The sequence below is a fragment of the Paroedura picta genome, chromosome 4 (assembly GCF_049243985.1).
Source record: "Paroedura picta isolate Pp20150507F chromosome 4, Ppicta_v3.0, whole genome shotgun sequence".
Lineage (NCBI taxonomy): Eukaryota > Metazoa > Chordata > Lepidosauria > Squamata > Gekkonidae > Paroedura > Paroedura picta.
The window spans coordinates 96,722,117-96,740,009 of NC_135372.1; the positions used below are offsets into that span (position 1 = coordinate 96,722,117).

Below are 17,893 nucleotides of genomic sequence, written 5' to 3' on the forward strand. Positions count from 1 at the left end.
GTTAAAGTTTCAGTCTTGGACCCATTCAATTTGGGCTTCCAGCCTGGCCACAGGGGACGAATGACCTCTGACACCTGCTGGATCGGGGTGGGTTGGGGCTGCTTATTTTGCTAGACCTTACAGCAGTGTCCAACATAGCTGATTATGAGCTTTTAGTTTGCTGTCTCGCTGATGCCAGAATATTGGAGACAGCCCTCCAATGGTTAATCACCTTTTTCAGGGGTCACAGACAGAGGGTCGCTGTTGAGGAGAGTCATTCACACCGCTTCCAACTCCCATGTGGAGTGCAGCAGGGAGCAGCCCTCTCCCCAATTTTATTTTACATCGTAATTTGCCTTCTTGCCCAGCTGATCCAGAGGTTTGGGCTCAGGAGTCATCAATAAGCAGATGACACCCAGTTCTTCCTCTTGAATGATGGCTGCCTGGATTCACCCCCAGAATTCTTTGCCATAGCTGGAAGCAGTAATGAGATGGCTCAAGCAGAGTCGTCTGAAACTCAGCTCTTCAAAGACAGAGGTTCTGTGGCTGGGCAGGAAGGGACCAAGTGAGGAAGCGAGCTTGCCCTGCCTAGAAGGGATGCAGCTGATGGTTGCACACTTAGCCAGGAACTTGTGTGTGATCTTTGATGCCTTCCTTTCCATGAAGGCGCAGTTCACAAGATTTGACAGTTGGTGTTCTTCCATCCATGCCAAGCTAAGATACTAGCCCCATACCTAGTCCCAGAGCACCTAGCAACAGTTATCCATGCAGCCATCACCTCTAGGCTGGACTTCTGTAACTTGCTCTATGCTTGCCTACCCTTATCCCTGCTCTAGAAACTGCAACTGGTCCAGAATGCAGCAGCCAGGGTCCTCACCAGATCATCTTGGAGAACCCATATTCAGCCTGTGTGTTGGCAGCTGTACTGGCTCCGAGTTGAATTCCAGATCAGGTTTAAGGTCTTACCTTACCTTGAAGTCTGTTCACAATCTGGGCCAGCATACCTGAAGGACCACCTTTCTGCTGATGCCCCTTGAAGAGCATTACACTTGGCCAATTCCAACCAGCTAGTGAGCCTTGGTGCCAAGTATGTCTGGCCTCAGTCAGGGCCTGTCCCTAGCCCCTACTTGATGGAGTGAGCCCCCAAAGGAGATCTGGGTTCTGCAGGATCTGGCATAGCCTCCCTCCTTGCCTGCTAGAAGCCTGTGGCCTGTGGCTGCGGCCTCCATTGTCACCCACAAGAGAGAGGCAGCGACAGGGCTTTGCGGCCCGCAGGTACACTCCTGCTGGGAGGGAACCAGGGGGGGAGTTTGCAGCCTCCCTGCGGGCCGCAAAGCCCTGTCACCGCCGACAATGTGGGGTTGGGGGGCTTTCCACTCTGTTTAGCCTGCTTTGCAGGCCAAAGGAAGCCACGGCCCCCCTCTCACGTCTTCCTGTCTGCCACCCCTTTCAAAGCCCATTTTTAAAATGGACTTTGATACTAGTCTTTAATATATTGTAAATTAAAGTGGCCTTGTTGAATAGGGTGTTAAACATAGGGAGCCTGAGTCAGTTCTCTTCATAGTTATGATATTATTCCATAGCCTTAGTCAAGTCACAGCTATCATTCTATTCCCATGGGTATTATTAATGTCCAGTCCCCACATGGCTCTTTTGAGAATGAGCTAGTAATAAATCCTACAAAACATCTTCTACTCTAAAAGTCCAAAATAAGGGATAACTATTTTGTTTTCCAGTGAACAATACAGTGCATAATTTGTCTCTAGGTTCTTTTATTCCCTCCCCCTTTTCTCTAATTGCTGCAGTTGAATATCCCAGTTGAGAAGAAAGTAATCAATCACCGAGACCGTCCACACTGTCTCTCCATTCGCACATCAGAGATGACAGCCACCAACACACGGCATGCTCCTCACTGCAGTTGTTTAGCCCTCCAGAACCTGTTTCGTAGATTTGCTGCTTCAGAATTCTTCCATTCCAGCTACACTCAGTTCCCTAAATTTCAGGATAATTTCAGCCTCCTCCATACCCTCTTCTTACGCCATGCATTCCAAGTGGACACCAAGACTCAAAAAAATGCAGAATTTCATCGTTCTCTTAGAAAGTCTTCAATTTTTGAAGATCTTTGGTCAGTTAATTTCACCCAGATCTCCCTGGACTTTGAGGGGACCAAGAGTTCAAAAGGCAAATCCCTTAACTTTATCAACCCTTTTCCACTCTGTATGTGGGCTTGTCTCCCAAAGAGGTGGGAAGAAGCCCAGACATCAAAGCTGCAGGCTAAAGTGAAGCCTTCTGCTACCTTTAGTAATCCTCCCAACCATCAGGACTTTTCCAGAGAGCAACAGTTCTGCCAAAGATCAAAGACTGACCAGGATTTCAAGGCTGTCTTTGTTGCTCCAGAGGTGAAGGAAGTCTTAGAAGAGAGTAGTGTTAATGGTGAAGAAAATGATAAAGATGTTGAAGTCTCTGCTGATGTTCATGTGCTTCTTTATTCAAGTGCACATGTGAAGGTGCGAGTCAATCACTACCAGTATTTGATGCTACTAAGGTTGAAGGAAGTGCTGCAGGCTTTTCAAGAACAGTTGACCCAAGACACTAAGGAAGTATTGGAGTCCCCTCTAGATTCTATAACCACTTGCATTGGTATTATGTTCAACAGTGCTGAGGTGGCATTACTAATGCCTCCTACTACAGATGCTACACTGGAACCTAGATCAGCAGACTCTGATACTACAAGTCTAATAGAATCTGAACTCTCACCTTCAGAAAGCAAGGAGGGCCTGGCTGTTGAAGAAAAGGACCTCAGATCTGATAGTAGCTCTGAAAAAGGAGACAGTAGTCTAATGAAAGCACTAGAAGATAGTGGAATTGAAAACCCAAATATGAGTGCATTGCAGGATGGAATGCGGAAATCACAGAGTGATGGTTCTTTGGTAGGAGAACCGTTTCACAGCCAAGCAACTGAAGAAAGAGGCCCTGTAGAGGAAGCACATGAGGCTGAAGAAATCCTTGGTGCAGAGAAAACAAGTGATCTTGGTAGCCTCTCTCATACTCCTCATGTTCTTGCTTCCAGTCCATCTTCTATTGTAGATCCTTTAGGTGGCATTCAGGTCTCTCTCAATGGGCAAGAAGAACTGATCCCTTTGAAGAATATGGAGATAGAATTATCAAGTGCCCTGCATATAACAAAGGATGCCACCAAGGAAGCCTTGCATGTGACCATGGACCTCACCAAAGAAGCCATGTCTATGACAAAAGACGCTTTCAGCTTGAGCAAGGAAAAGATGACTTCTACTATGCAGAAGATGTTGTTCTTTCCTCAAACCAAGTGAGTTATTCTGTCCAAGCTTCCAGTAGAAGGGGTGGTAGTTGGCTTTGGTTGATACTCTATGGTCTCTATGACACCAAAGGTGTGATTTCAAAATCTTCACAATGAGTTTGCTTTTCAGTATAGACTAGCAGAAAAGCCTGTTGTATCTCTGAATACAACAGGCACTAGGTCACACCTTCACCTGCCCCAGGCAGGCCAGCCAAGCCTTTTCAAGGCAGGGGGGAGAGTACTGGAGGGCAGCCCACTCCTCCTTCTGCTGCTCTTACCAAGGCCTGCCAAGGCCGCAGCTAGAGCTGCTCAGGGCAGTGAGAGCTCTGGCAAGGGCTCCCTCCCCCTGGCACAGGCTCCCCCTCCCCCTCCTGCCCACAGTCCCAGGCCCTCTACCCTCCATCCCAGCTACTGCTTACCCGGTTGGAACTTCTTCCAAATGGAAGAAGTTGGAGGGGGATGCAACCAGGGGTGGGGCATCCTTCCTGATTGGCCACTAGTTGGACACATGGCCATCAGGAATGGGGTAGCCAAGACAGCTGACCTGATTGGTGGTTAGGCAGTGAGTCCCAGCTCCTTCCAGCACCCCTTACTGGCTTTATTAATGGTTACAGATTACAGATAGTTTATGGGAAAGCTGGTATTTATTTATTTTATTTATTTATTTATCATACTTATATACCGCCCTCCCCGGAGGCTCAGGGCGGTTTACATCATAACAGAGAACAATACATAAAACAGTCTGTAACATGTATAACTGATAACTAATAATTGTAACCAAAATAACAGCACAATATAACGGTATAACAATATAGTAGTACAAACAGGTCCAGGGCTTATTGCTGGGATTCTGAGGGGGGTGGTTTATTTATTGAATTCTGAGGGGGGGTGGGGGGGGAGCAGGGGCCCTTGGTCGCTGTTGATTACGTCTGGTCTCAGCCAAATGCCTGGTGGAGGAGCTCCTTTTTGCAGGCCCTGCGGAACTGTTTAAGCTCCGTCAGGGCCCTGATCTCTTCTGGGAGCTCGTTCCACCAGGTAGGGGCCAGAATGCTCTGGCCCTGGTCGAGACCAGACGGACTTCTTTAGGGCCAGGGATCCTTAGCTGGTTGGTGGTAGTAGAGCGCAGAGCTCTTTTGGGGGCATAGGCGGGGAGGCGGTCCCTCAGGTACACTGGGCCCTGACCGCGTATGGCCTTGAAGGTAATAACCAGAACCTTTAGTCTGATCCGGAATTCAACTGGTAACCATTGCAGCTGGTGGAGAATAGGCCGGATATGATACCTCCACGGTGTTGCTGTGAGGATCCTGGCTGCTGCATTTTGAACCAGTTGTAGTTTCCGGGTCAGGGCTGAGGGCAGGCCTGCGTAGAGCGAGTTACAAAAGTCCAGTCTAGAGGTGACCGTCGCATGGATCACTGTGGCTAGGTGTTCCGGGGCCAGGTAGGGCGCTAGTAGTTTGGCTTGGCGGAGATGGTAGAATGCCAGCCGCGCTACCTTTGTGATCTGGGCCTCCATTGTGAGGGAGGCGTCCAGAATCATGCCTAGGTTCCTGGCGGAGTGAGCCGTAGAGAGCTGCACGCCATCCAGGGTAGGCAGGCGCGCTTCCTCGCATGGGCCCTTCCTACCTAGCCACAGTGTGTGGTAGAATTGCAGTTAAATCTTATCATTTTATTGACATAGAAATCAAAGGTCTTAATGTCTGTTGCTTTTTATTCCAAAGTAGCAGGATGAGACTACTGTTACACAGTTGACTGCAAAATACTGTCAGTTCTCTGCCTGACTGTTGGCTTCCTGTGGGACAGGTTATTTTGAGACCGCCATTTTGGCTGTTATTTCCTTAGCTACTTTAGGGAATAAATAGGACTTTTCTTTTCATGAGTAGTATGAGGATAAATGGAATCTGATTTTTTTCTCTCTCTACACAATCAGTAGACATACAAGTCAATTCACCATGTTTCATCACACCAAAAACCATAATCCTTCTTAGGATTTAGGGAGCTAACTGGATAGCCTGTGTAGATAGGGATTGGCTCTTAATACCTCCTGTTGAGCTTTGTGAAACAAAGTATTTTATAGCAATCTGGAATATAATTGAAAGGAGAACAATTTGGCCAGCATTTGTGTCTCTGAAGGGGAATACAAGGTTAGAGTTGTATCAGGATATGTGTTAGGGACAATTTGCTGTATATTTATTACTTGCCTTTGGGTTCTATGTATCCTGTCATTTTATCCAATTTTGTATTTGACACCTATTTACCCTAATTTTTATTGTGATACAGTTTTTATATGCCAATAAAGGATTTCTGATTCTGATTATAATCTAGCCACTGGTGTTACTAAGTTCATATCATTACTTCCTACCATATAAATCAATGGATGCCCATAGAGTACCACACAAGGGGACAATGTGCAAGGTTTCAGTGAGGGAAAAGTTTCTTCAACACTCCTGACAGTGAATGACCTACCGCTTAAATGACATGGAACCATAGAAGTTGCAATATGTTCAGCCTGAAAGGAGAGCACATACAAATTTTCAAGATCATGGTAGTTATTCTTGCACATACCACTCATCATAATGAATGGCGATCTAGTGTTATGACCATTAATTTCAGCACAGTCCATTAATACCAAACATCTTTTATTTGGCGTGTTGGTAGGGATCCAGCACCTAAGGCTGAAGAGGGGTCATTGACTCCAGTGGGAGGCAGTGGCAACCGTATGCATTTCTCCTCCATGAAGAGGACTGCTTCCCAGCATTCCTTCGATACCAGCTCACTTGATGGCAGTGGTCATGAAGATCGGCTGTCAGTGGACAGTGATGGCAGTGAAGGTTTTGTGATGCTTATGGATGCAGGTAAACATAATTTATATTTCCTCTCCCATTATAATCTCATTAAAGTAAACTAAAATATACTTTGTTATACAAAAAAACATTTGTCAAATTATAGTAGGAAAGGTATCCTTAAGTATCTGAGAAATAATAAAGTGATATCTGAAGGATATTGATGTAAAACTCACTTCAGTTAATTGAAGAAGTTGGTTTTTATACCCCGCTTTTCACTACCTGAAGGAGTCTCAGAGCAGTTTAGAATCTCCTTCCCTTCCCCTCCCCCCAGGTACCCAGTGAGGTTAGTGGGGCTGAGAGAGGACTGCTCTGTGAAAACAACACTAAGCAGGGTTGTAATGAGCCCAAGGTCACCCAGCTGGCTGCATGTGGAGGAGGAGTGGGGAATCAAACCTGGCTTGCCAGATTAGAAGCCTCTGCTCTTGACCACTAAACTAAGCTGACAACTATGCATTGGCACCTCAGAGAAAGAGAGATACTAGAGGTAGGGAACTGAAGAAATGTAGACCAGGAAACCTACAATCAGTCTAGGGTTGTAAAATGTTGGGGATGGAGACGATCGCATTTCACACACTGATCTGAAGTAAGTCTATCTTTGATTAAAAATCTATAGTAATATTTTTGCACAAAGTTTAGACACACTGTTATGCTAAACATTTTTCCACATAAGAAGGGCCAAAGCCAAGTATCAATTAATATACATACTTTGAATTTTTCATACATAGCTATTTGTGAATGTTGTGCCCCAGTCTCTTTTTTCCAATCCTATATTCTAGGTCATGGCTCCGTCTTCCTCCCCCCCCCCCCGAAGCGAGAAGCTCGCCAGGCTGCGAGCAGATCGGCCGCCAAAGCGGCCGATTAGCTCGCGGCCTGGCAAGCTTCTCACTTCGGGAGGGGAGGGAAGAGAAGCTTGCCGAGCTGCGAGCTAATCGCCTGCTTTAGCGACCGCTTTAGCGGCCGATTTGCTCGCGGCCCGGAGGGGCCGGGAGGGGAAGCCACGGCCGCCGGCATGGCGGCGGCGCAAACGCGCATGCGCGGACTGCCGCACACGTGCGTTTGCGCCCCTGTTGGGCACAAACGCGCGTGTGCGGCAGTCTGCGCATGCGTGTTTGCGCTGGGGCTGCCGCGTGTGCGCGGGCCCCTGGGCCGCCCTCTCCGCTTACCACTCCGCAGCAGTCCGCGGCAAGCAGAAGCTTGCGTACCGCTGTTCTAGGAAGCTAGCAGAAAATAACAACAATTGTTATAATACGAGGACTTCTTCTAACTATCTAGGCAGTAAAGTTTGAGTTGGGGGAGGGAGGTGGCAAAACCCGTGCCTGCTGCCTGCTTTTCTAAACAATTAGTTTCCGCATTGCCAGATAAATTTTGGCTGCACTTTTCTTCAGATTTATATTATTGGTAAAGGTTTCTCAGTCATCTAATTATTTTATACATTCTGATCTCCCTCTAAGAGGTATAAATGTCCGATGCTCTAATCTAGAAATATTTAAAAGGACATAAAAAGTGCCCAAAATAAATAACTGTGGTTTCCAATTATTGTACATTGTTTTCTCTATCATTTCTCCCTTCAGTGTAAACAGGGGCTTAAACTGCAAGCAAATTCAGTAGGCTGAGTTCTTAAAAGGCTTAAAATCCAGAATAACTCAGCCAAATTATTAGAGCATCCATTCATAACTTCTCATGAGTTGTAGGTATTAGAGCTACTGCTTTTATAGTTGTTGGTTATATTTTCAATTATGTAGTTCATGGACAATTATGGGAGCTTACAGAATGCCTAATTACACATCTACTTGTACATTTTCAAGTAGAATTACACAGTGATGGACAATGTGGAACGAAGCAGGAAAAAATTGCTTAGCTCTGGGGAATTCATGTCAGAATTTCAGTGTCCATATTCAAAACAAATTTCTCCCTTGTGTTGCAAAAATGTGGCATTTTAGACTGATTCAGTTCAAGGTATGTAATGACTTTAGATAGCAGGAGTCAGTTATATTTGTGCTGTATGAGAAGTGGAGACCAAAACTTATAAATTCAAAGGCAGAAACTGATGTTCAAAGTCTCAATTCTTCTTTAGAGTCCAGTCTGGATGCTCTTATCCCAGGACACCTTCCTCAGATTCATGATGATGTAAATAATGGAACAAGCCCAGTGGCAGATGAGGAGCGAGAATCAACGTATATTGACAGTTCAGCTTCTCAAAGTGGAGATGACTCCAACTCTCAGCTGGTAGATTCAGCCCGCTTTCTGTTGTTATTTTTCTTTCCTTCACTGGGAAGTTTAAGATACCAGCTTTTTTTTTGCAGTGATCAAGTTGTTCTGTGTTCTGTTTTAGGTATCTGTTTTGATTCTGAAAATGAATGAAGTAAACTGTGTGATAGAAACAAAAGGAAATGATATGGCACTTGCCCTTCAAGTTATGGAAGCAACTCCTGAACAAATGGGAAATTTAAGAATGTGGCACTATCTGCAGAGTGACTATGCAGGTATGTTATTGGCCATTGGAGCTTTTATTTACTGTTTCAACAGCTCCAGTACATGTTAAGAGAACTACTCAAGCAAACATTCCCTTGATTTGTACTGTATTCACAGGGAGGAACATCTAACAGTATGAGGTTCAGATATATAATTTGAGCTCTGTAATTTGTACACACAAATGAAATCCCACAGAGATAGAGAAGGTATTTAACATTTAGCACTCCTTCCCACCAAAGCAGGTATGTGTCTGTGTTAATTTATAGAAATGCAAGCAAAGGGCAGAATAAGTGTAATAAATGGGACAAAAAGAGACTGAAGAAAAATGGTAAATAATTTTTGATGTTATGTTGAGATTGATTTTGACTAGAGACAGTCTTCGCTCATGATATTCATTGTCACAAAATGTAGTGATGTCCATGAGCTGACTTTACAATTAGACAAATTTATGTAGGACAGGTCCATGATGACTAAATTGGAATCTCCATGTTCAGAGATAGTAGAGTCCTCTGAATACCAGTATTAGGTAGAATGACAGAAAGAGGCTTTGATTTCTGCTTATAGGCCTTCTTGAGGCATCTGGCTGGCTTCTCTATGATATAACATTGGGATATATGGACTATTGGTGTGATTCAGCATATCTCCTTTGTTTTTAAGGAGTCCTGGTCCCGAATGCTTGGTGTGATGTGCTGTGGTTACCAAGAATGAGGATATGTGCTTTATGGCTGTTCAGCATCATTAATATGAGGATATCTGGGCCCTGATAGAGCTAGCATAGTTCCACAGGACTTGTAGCATGGAGCTCTGCCACCAAGCTACAGTAATCCTACAACATCTATTGGGCCCCGCTTAACTTGGAAACAGACTCACTGAAAGGATCTACTAGAAATAATAGCCATAACCGATGCTGTTGTTAGTTATTTTAGATGGTTTTAAATTGGTTTAATGTGTTATTAATTATTTTAACCTATATTATTGTTTGTTGTGATGTTGTACACTGCCCTAATCCAGCTTGCTGTGAGGGTGGTATACAAACAAAACATAAACAAACAAACAAATAAATACTACTTTAGTGCTGGATTAAGTGATATGGTATAAAGAACAAAACTCAACTGGAATTCCAACACAAAACTTCCTTTCCTTCCCATGAGGAAACTAGCCATTTTTAGTGTTGTGAGAAAGGGAAGAGCCTAATTTGTAACTTTAGAGTGCATGTGGAAGACAAATTGAAGACTCTTTCATGGTGGTGTTCTTTCTGCATTCCTTGATACTTCAGATGCTTGTGCTTGATCATTTCAGCAATGTGGATTTCCAACTCATTTACCTTTTTAGAAGGGGAAATGTGAGATGTATTTCATTTTGGTACTTCTCTTCAGTTGTACATCTGTTGCCCATTAGAGCACAGAATGCAAAATAGGATGGAAATTGAATTGGTAATTAAAACTTTTTTCATCTGTCAGAAAGCCCTAGTTAAGTCACTGTTACTGATGAATGAGGCTTAATATTGCCTGGATAAATGTGCTGTTTACTTTGTGTAAAGAAGACATTATAATTTTGATAACCCAATACATAGAATTGTCATATTGAAATAAGCTTGCTCAAGGCAGCAGAAGAAATTGCTTGGGTCTGTCTTCTTTGACTCTCTTTTGGAGTACCAGCTTTGGTATAATATTCTATCAGGAAACATGGTTGTTCAAAGAAAATGGATTTGCAGTCACTCTTCTGGGTGTAATCAAGCAGTAATAGTCTTTCCCTTAATTTAATTAACTCAATTTGTACAATAGCTTTAGCAACACCAAGACAGATACTACTATATAATTACCACCAGCATAGTTTTACTATGACAATCACATTTATGATTTTAGGTGATCCAAACCCAGAGAAGCCTGCAACAAAGGATACTAACCAGACTCAGCCCGAGGTGTGTTTGCGGTTTGAAATAGGACCGAGTGCTGCAGTACATTCACCCCTGGCTGTCCGGAATGGATTTCTCCACATGTTGATCCAGAGCTACCATAAAGAAGTACTGACATCCTCTCTTACTAGCCTTGGGCCTTTCCTTGAGGATGAGATGATTCCTGAAGTGATTCCCCTGAAAATTGAAATTATGGATGCCAAGATTACACTGAAGGTAAGTATTTGTGCTGTTACTTTAAAAAGCCCAAACAATAAAATCCTAAAAGCAACATGCACAAAAATTATCTCTCTCAAAACCAGCAACACAACCAAACACAATAAAATGACCCTCTGGGCTTGATAAAGAGAAATGTTTTGGCCTGGTACTTAGGAGACAATAAAATAGCCTCAAGAGGGGGCAACACCAATACGACGACGACGACGACTACTACTACTACTACTACTACTACTACTACTACTACTACTACTACTACTACTACTACTACTACTACTACCACCACCACCACCACTACTACTGGATTTATTAACCACCCCTACCAATACAGCTCAGATCATCTGCCTTACTACTGTAGGTGGGGGCACAGAGAGCCGAGCTTGGAAAGAGAAACTTAACTTATGAGCTTTACAGTTTAATCAAGGCTTTGGCAGGAGCACCAGGCTCAGGATGGGAAACTGCTGTCAAGTCAAAGCTGACTTATGGCGACACCATAGAGTTTTCAGGGCAAGAGTTGAACAGATGTTGCTCTGCATAGCAAACCTGGACTTCCTCAGTTGTCTTCTGTCCAAATACTAACCAGACTGATCCTGCGTATGTTGTGCATGTTAAACCAATTGGTTGAATTTTTCTAGTTCATACTGATATTACAGCCAGATCATCATGGTAAATGGGACTTTGGGGGACTGGATACGCGTCTTATGAATAAGTTAGTAACCTTGGCCATTGATAAACTTGTTCAAAGACAGCCCATCTCAGGTTTCTGAAATCTCACCCAATGTGTTACCATTTCCCGCAGGTTTTCAGTCCTTGAGCTACCATCTGCCTGATCAGGGAATGCAGAATGTAAATAGATAACCAACCTAACCAGTAATTTTGTGATCCTGAGAAAATTTGTTCATGAATCCTTATTTCCTGAAGCAACCAGACATCTTATTTCCTGGCTTTTGAATTTCCAGTGTGTGGGAGATGGGGGGGGGGGCAGGGAGACCATGGACAATGTGGTATAGAGCAGTGGTCCCCAACCCCTGGTCCGCAGACCGCTACCGGTCCGTAGATCAGTTGGTACCGGGCTGCAGCTCCTTGTCCTTCTCTCTGGCTGCTGCCTTGGGGGCTGCCCTGCCACTCTGCTGCCGGCTCACCTTTGGTGTTCTCCGGCGGCCGCCATGGCTGGGGCTCCCCCTCGGCATGGCACTGCATAGCTGCTGCTGGCAGTGCCCCCCAGCGGGCAACAGGAAGTCAGGGGCACTGGCAGGAAAGCAAGTGGAGCAGGGGCTCAGGTGGCGGCGACGTCCCTCGGCAAAAAACTACCCTCCTCCCCGGGCCTCAGTCAAATTGTCAAGCATTGACTGGCCCCTGGTGATAAAAAGGTTGGGCACCACTGGTATAGAGGATTAGTGTGGTGTACTGGTTAAGAGCAATGGACTGTATTCTGGAGAACCAGGTTTGATTCCCTGCTCCTCCACATGCAGCCAGATGGGTGACCTTAGGCCAGTCATAGACCTGTTAGAGGTGTTCTCACAGAGCAGTTCTGTCAGAGTTTTTTCAGCTCCACCTACCTCACAGGTGTGTGTTGTATGGAGAGGAAGGGAAAGCGATCGTAAGCCGCTTTGAGACTTCTTTAAGTTGTGGGAAGCATGGTATAAAAAGCAACTCTTCTACTTTTTCATTATTGGTGGAAATTTACTGGCCGTGCAGATAGTACTGTTAGTACTGTTAACAGTAAGAAGATTAATAGAGAAGACAGATTTTTTCTGTGCCTTAGCAAATAGACCTCACTTCTATATATTAAAGATAAGAACATGCTTGCTCTTGTTGCTGATTTCACTATAACTTTATGTGTACTGTTTTGATTAAACGTGTATAACTTTTTTGCAAACTTTTTAGTAATGCAAAGGCAGGATAAAAAATGAGGGTTTGGATCAAAATTTCTGTAAATAGAGACTCTTTAGCTTTCCCCTTGCAGTGCCAAACTCTCAAAAAACTGCTGTCAAAAGTCAGGGGATTCTTTGTAGCGGTACTCTGTGAAGAGCTGACTCGAGAAAGGAAAACTTGCATTCTTCTTCCACCCCCACCCCACCTATGGAAACACACTGCACACTCACTTCAGACACTTGAGATCCAATCCATGAATTGGATACAGACTTCTGATTTCACAATTGGTTCTTTGTTTAAATGGCATGGAATGTTAGAAACATTGGTAAGGGTTAATGTAAGAATCTGGTAAAGAGAACTTTTCTGTAGACAAGCAAATATTCTTTGTCTTGCAGGATGACAGTCCTCGAGTATATCCTACTTCTCCTGGTCCTGTCCCTATAATTCTTGCAGCAGATCACATTGTTGTTCGGTGTAATGATGATGGAGTATTCTTTATAACAGGTAAGTGCCAAAAAACATTGTGTCTTCATAGAATACAATTAAGATAGCTAAAATAGCTACAGACTACAGTTGAAACAGCTAAGCACCTCTAGTTTCAGTTATCTTTTCCTGCTATTGAAGCCATTAATATGACAAACTAAGCATTAGATGGTAAATAAAGGAGGACAATAGATCATAGGCATTTTGGATACTGCTCTTCAGCTGTTACCAGCTACTCTAAAAGGACCTCCATGGTGTGTCATCATAAATATGATCTCTACATTACTTTCTAAATTACTTTCCAGCTGCAAAGGGGGAAGAATCATCTATGCAGAATTGTCCCAAGAAACGACGGATTCCAGTAGAGAAAAACACTATAGTTTCAACACCTGCAGATGATGAACTACAGGTATACCATAGTACCTTGTAACAATGTATAATTGATTTACAACTGTAAAAATAAAAAGTATAGCGAAATAGATTAATGGGATATATATTTAATATCCCTTTGTAGACATATTTCTGTTATCTTGGTAAAAACCTTGGCATCAGTTGCTCTACTTGTTTTCAGAAGCATCGCTTTACTGATGCCTTAGATCAGGGGTCCTCAACCTTTAGATACATGGGGGCAGCATTAGCGTGCCCAGTGCCTAAAGAGGGCCACATCTTAAACCAAAATGTAACAAAATTATTAACATATTTATTTATTTATTTATTTATTTATTTAGATTTCTACATCGCCCATTTTTTTGCAGCTCTGGGTTGTTTACATTGAACATTCTATAAATTACATGGAAAGTTATACAGACTGTAACATCAAAGCAACTCAGTAAAGCATCAAAAGATTACAATACCACATTTATAATATAAATAACAATTAACAGTAACATTGGGAGGTTAATTATTTCCTCCCCAGGAGCAAGCGTCTTTTAATTACTTTGCTGCAGTACCCATCTGCAGTGATCTTGGAGTCCAGAAAAATAAAATCTGTCACTACCTCCATTTTCCCCCCATCTATTTGCCAGGAATTGAGAGGGCTAGATGCCATGATCTTAGTTTTCTTGATGTTGAGTTTCAAGCCAACTTTTGCACTCTCCTCCTTCACCCGCATCAACAGGCTTTTTAGTTCCTCTTCGCTTTCTGCCATTAGAGTGGTATCATCTGCATATCTGAGGTTGTTGATATTTCTCCCTGCAATCTTCATCCCAATTTGTGACTCATCTAACCTCGCCTTTCTCATGACATGCTCCGCATAAAAGTTAAATAAACAAGGCGACAGTATACAGCCTTGTCGAACTCCTTTCTCAATTTTGAACCAATCAGTGATTTCATGCCCGGTTCTCACTGTCGCTTCTTTCTTTTTTTTTATCATAATTTTGTTTATTATTATATAAAGCATTTACAGAAAAATTGAGAAGAAAAAACAACCAGCTGATATGGTTTGCCATCTCTTTTAACATACATATTCAGTTCCCATCACATATTATTCCTAATCTAGAAGTTTTTACCATTTTTCTTAGCCAAGTGATTGTTAATACATATGAGAGTATGATCTGTTATAAGAATACATTCTGTTATTACCTTAAATGATATTAGGTCAGTCCCCTTCATAAATTGGCCCTGACCCAAGAGTTACTACTGCCGTCTTGTTAATGCCTATGAAATATGGTTTGTCATCCTCTTTTAGCATACATATTGACATACATATTCAATTCCCATCGCATATTAATCCTGATCTACCATCTTTCTTAGCAAAGTAGTTGTTGATACATATGAGAGTATAATCTATTATAAGGATATATTCTATTATTGTCTTAGATGATATAAAGTCAGTTCCCTTCATATATTGGTCCTGTCCTAAAAGTTACTGCTGCTGTCTTTCCCACAGGAAGTCAGGAGAATACTCCATTGTTCAACTCATCCTTCAGGTGGTCGCAGAAAATGAAATTGTGTTTTTTTCCATAGTAGAGTGTTTCTGATTGTCCTTCTGTCAGGGCCAGAGAAATCTCTTAGTTGATTCTTGCTGCCAGTCGCCTTTGAGTTGGCTCTGAATACTTTATCAATCTGGATCTCTTCCTCTGGTCGCACAGGAATATCTCCTGATAGCTTCCTGGTTGCTGTCGCTTTTGAATAGACTCTTTTTATTTTGCTGATCCAAATCATTTCCTGCTCTGAATAGACTTCCAGGTTTTCGGTGCTTTCTTTCCTTTAATCTGTTTTCCCAGGTTCTTCAAAGGTACTTTGGGTTTTTACATCTCTGGCTCTCTCCCTCTCCTGTTGTTTAACTTCCAAACATTGAGTTTTTGTTTGATTTATTATTGGCAAAGCTGTATCAGCTTTTCTCTCTCCGTCCAAAAGCTCCCCCTTAATCCCACGGATTTCCTTTTCCAGCTTATTGACTGCTTTCAGTATCTTTGAGTTCCCTTCGCATAACAAATGGAAAAGCTGTGCCTTAGTTAATTTCTCCATAGTTCCAGGCAGTCACAAATTAGAAACAGAAAGTCTCGTACGGTCTCGCGGGAGCACGGGTGATCCCAAATTATCAGTTTGTCGATCTCCGTATCAAGTCAGTTACCCCCACTGAACTTTTTTCAACAAAACTTCGAAGTTCTTTCTTTGTTTGGTTAGTGGGTATAATTAGCTGGGAGTCTCTCACTCGGCGAAAGAGGGAATTCACTTGTAAATTGGTTGAGAAAGGGGGGGGGGGAAGAGCTTGTGGAAAAAGAAAGGGAAGAGCCAGAAAGCTTTCAATTCTTACTGTTGCAGACTCCAGCTTTCTGTCAGCGCTTCTGTCAATCTGGTAAAAGATGGTCTGGGAAGAATGTAGGGTCAGCTGGTCGTTTCAAGCTTGTAAAGTTGTTTGCGACAAGGACGCCATCGTGACCTTGAGCACACGCCACTATTAATCCGGGGAATTCGGTCCCCCTACCTCCCCACGGATCTGTAGGACCCTCAGGATGCCGTTCCCGGTTCCTGGGGCGACCGGCGAGCAGATTTGCATATCTGCTCAGGTCAGCCAGGTGCAGAAGCCCCTGACCCTCGGCATGGCTGAAGAGCTGAACAGAAGTCCAGCTTTTGATGGCGCCATCTTCAGTCGACTCCCTCCTCACTGTCGCTTCTTGACCTGCAGTCAAGAGGCAGATAAGATGCTCTGATATTCCCATCTCTTTAAGAACTTGCCACAATTTGTTGTGCTCTACACAATCAAAGGCTTTAGCATAGTCAATGAAGCAGAAGTGGATGTTTTTCTTGAACTCCCTAGCTTTCTCCATGATCCAGCGTATGTTGGCAATTTGATCTCTAGTTCCTCTGCCTCTTCAAAATCCTGCCTGTACTTAGGGAAGTTCTCGGTCCACACATTGCTGCAGCCTAGCTTGTAGGATTTTGAGCATAACTTTGCTAGCATGAGAAATGAGTGCAGTGGTATGGTATTGAACATTCTTTGACATTGTCCTTCTTTGGGATTGGAATGTAAACCTCTTCTAATCCTGTAGCCACTGTTGAGTTTTCCAAATTTGCTGGCATATTGAGTGTAGCACTTTTACTGTATCGTCTTTTAAGATTTTGAATAGTTCAGCTGGAATGCTGTTACCTCCACTAGCTTTATTTTGCTCAGACTTCCTAAAGCCCATTTGACTTCACATTCCAGGATGTCTGGCTCCAGGTGAGTGACTACCCCATCATGGTTATCATGGATGTTATGATCACTCTTGTATAGTTCTTCTGTATAATTTTGCCACCTTTTAAAACCTCTTCTGCTTCTGTTGGGTACCTACCAGTTTGGTCCTTTATCATACCCATCTTTGCATGAAACATTCTCTTCATATCTCCAATTTTCTTGAAGAGATCTCTGGTCCTCCCTATTCTATTGTTTTCTTCTATTTGTTTGCACTGTTCATTGAAGAAGGCATTCTTATCTCTTCTAGCTATTCTCTGGAATTCTGCATTCAGTTGGGTGTATTTTTCTCTTTCTTCATTGCCTTTTACTTCCCTTCTCTCCTCAGCTATTTGTAAAGCTTCCTCAGACAGCCATTTTGCTTTCTTGCATTTCTTTTTCTTTTGGGATGGTTTTAGTTGCTACCTCTTGTACAACCATAAATTGTAGAATTGCTTATTTGTGCAATACTTAACATGGGCTTGGATCTTTTGAGTTTTTTCTTTTTTGACATGGCACTACACTCAAGGAATCACAATAGGCATAGAGCAAAGGTACTCTTAAGTTGAGCACTGAGGCCCAAAGCAACAACCTAAACAGTAGTCCAAAGTGAAATCCAGATGGAAAGAAATCAACGAAGATATATCATGTGTTAGTGGAAGATTCCATGGCACAACTTATTCTACTAGAAAAAATATATACAATAAAAAATATACAAGGAAAAAAATACAAGAATTTCAATGTGGGGAAATATTTTTGTTTCCTTTATAGATCTTAGTGCTTCAATGAAAATAAAATATTCGGCAAGGGGGATGGTATGGCATGCATGTTCCCTGACTGACTGAAAGTGATAAGGAGGGAGTTCATAGATGTTGGGAACACTTCCAGATAAGGAAAGAAGCAAAAATCTCCAGTTAAGGAATAATTGTTTTGGAGGCTGCTTTAGTTGCATCATCAAGCTAGGATTTCAAAGGAAATTCCAAGAGGCCCATATTAGGTCAGTTGTGAATGGAGAAACTTTTAGTCAAGGTTTTTTATGAGGGTCTAGGTTATCAGGAAGTTAATGGAACAGGATTCTTTGTGTTTAAAAGTCTCCTGATTAATTACTAAGAGATTCTGGTTTGTGATCTGAGGCTAGG

General features: G+C 42.9%; 1 protein-coding gene across 2 annotated transcripts in view; it reads left to right on the forward strand.

Moving 5' to 3' along the window:
* BLTP3A (bridge-like lipid transfer protein family member 3A) overlaps positions 1 to 17,893 on the forward strand; it is a 63,193-nt gene that overhangs the window by 40,392 nt on the left and 4,908 nt on the right. The window contains exons 14-20 of one of the 2 annotated variants that reach the window (XM_077334439.1): positions 1,785 to 3,304; positions 5,951 to 6,147; positions 8,213 to 8,364; positions 8,471 to 8,621; positions 10,476 to 10,741; positions 13,012 to 13,120; positions 13,405 to 13,508. In XM_077334439.1, coding sequence (XP_077190554.1) covers positions 1,785 to 3,304; positions 5,951 to 6,147; positions 8,213 to 8,364; positions 8,471 to 8,621; positions 10,476 to 10,741; positions 13,012 to 13,120; positions 13,405 to 13,508 — 2,499 coding nt within the window. Of the gene's footprint in view, positions 1 to 1,784; positions 3,305 to 5,950; positions 6,148 to 8,212; positions 8,365 to 8,470; positions 8,622 to 8,727; positions 10,426 to 10,475; positions 10,742 to 13,011; positions 13,121 to 13,404; positions 13,509 to 17,893 lie in introns of those variants that run through there. The other variant, XM_077334440.1, reaches the window with a different exon arrangement.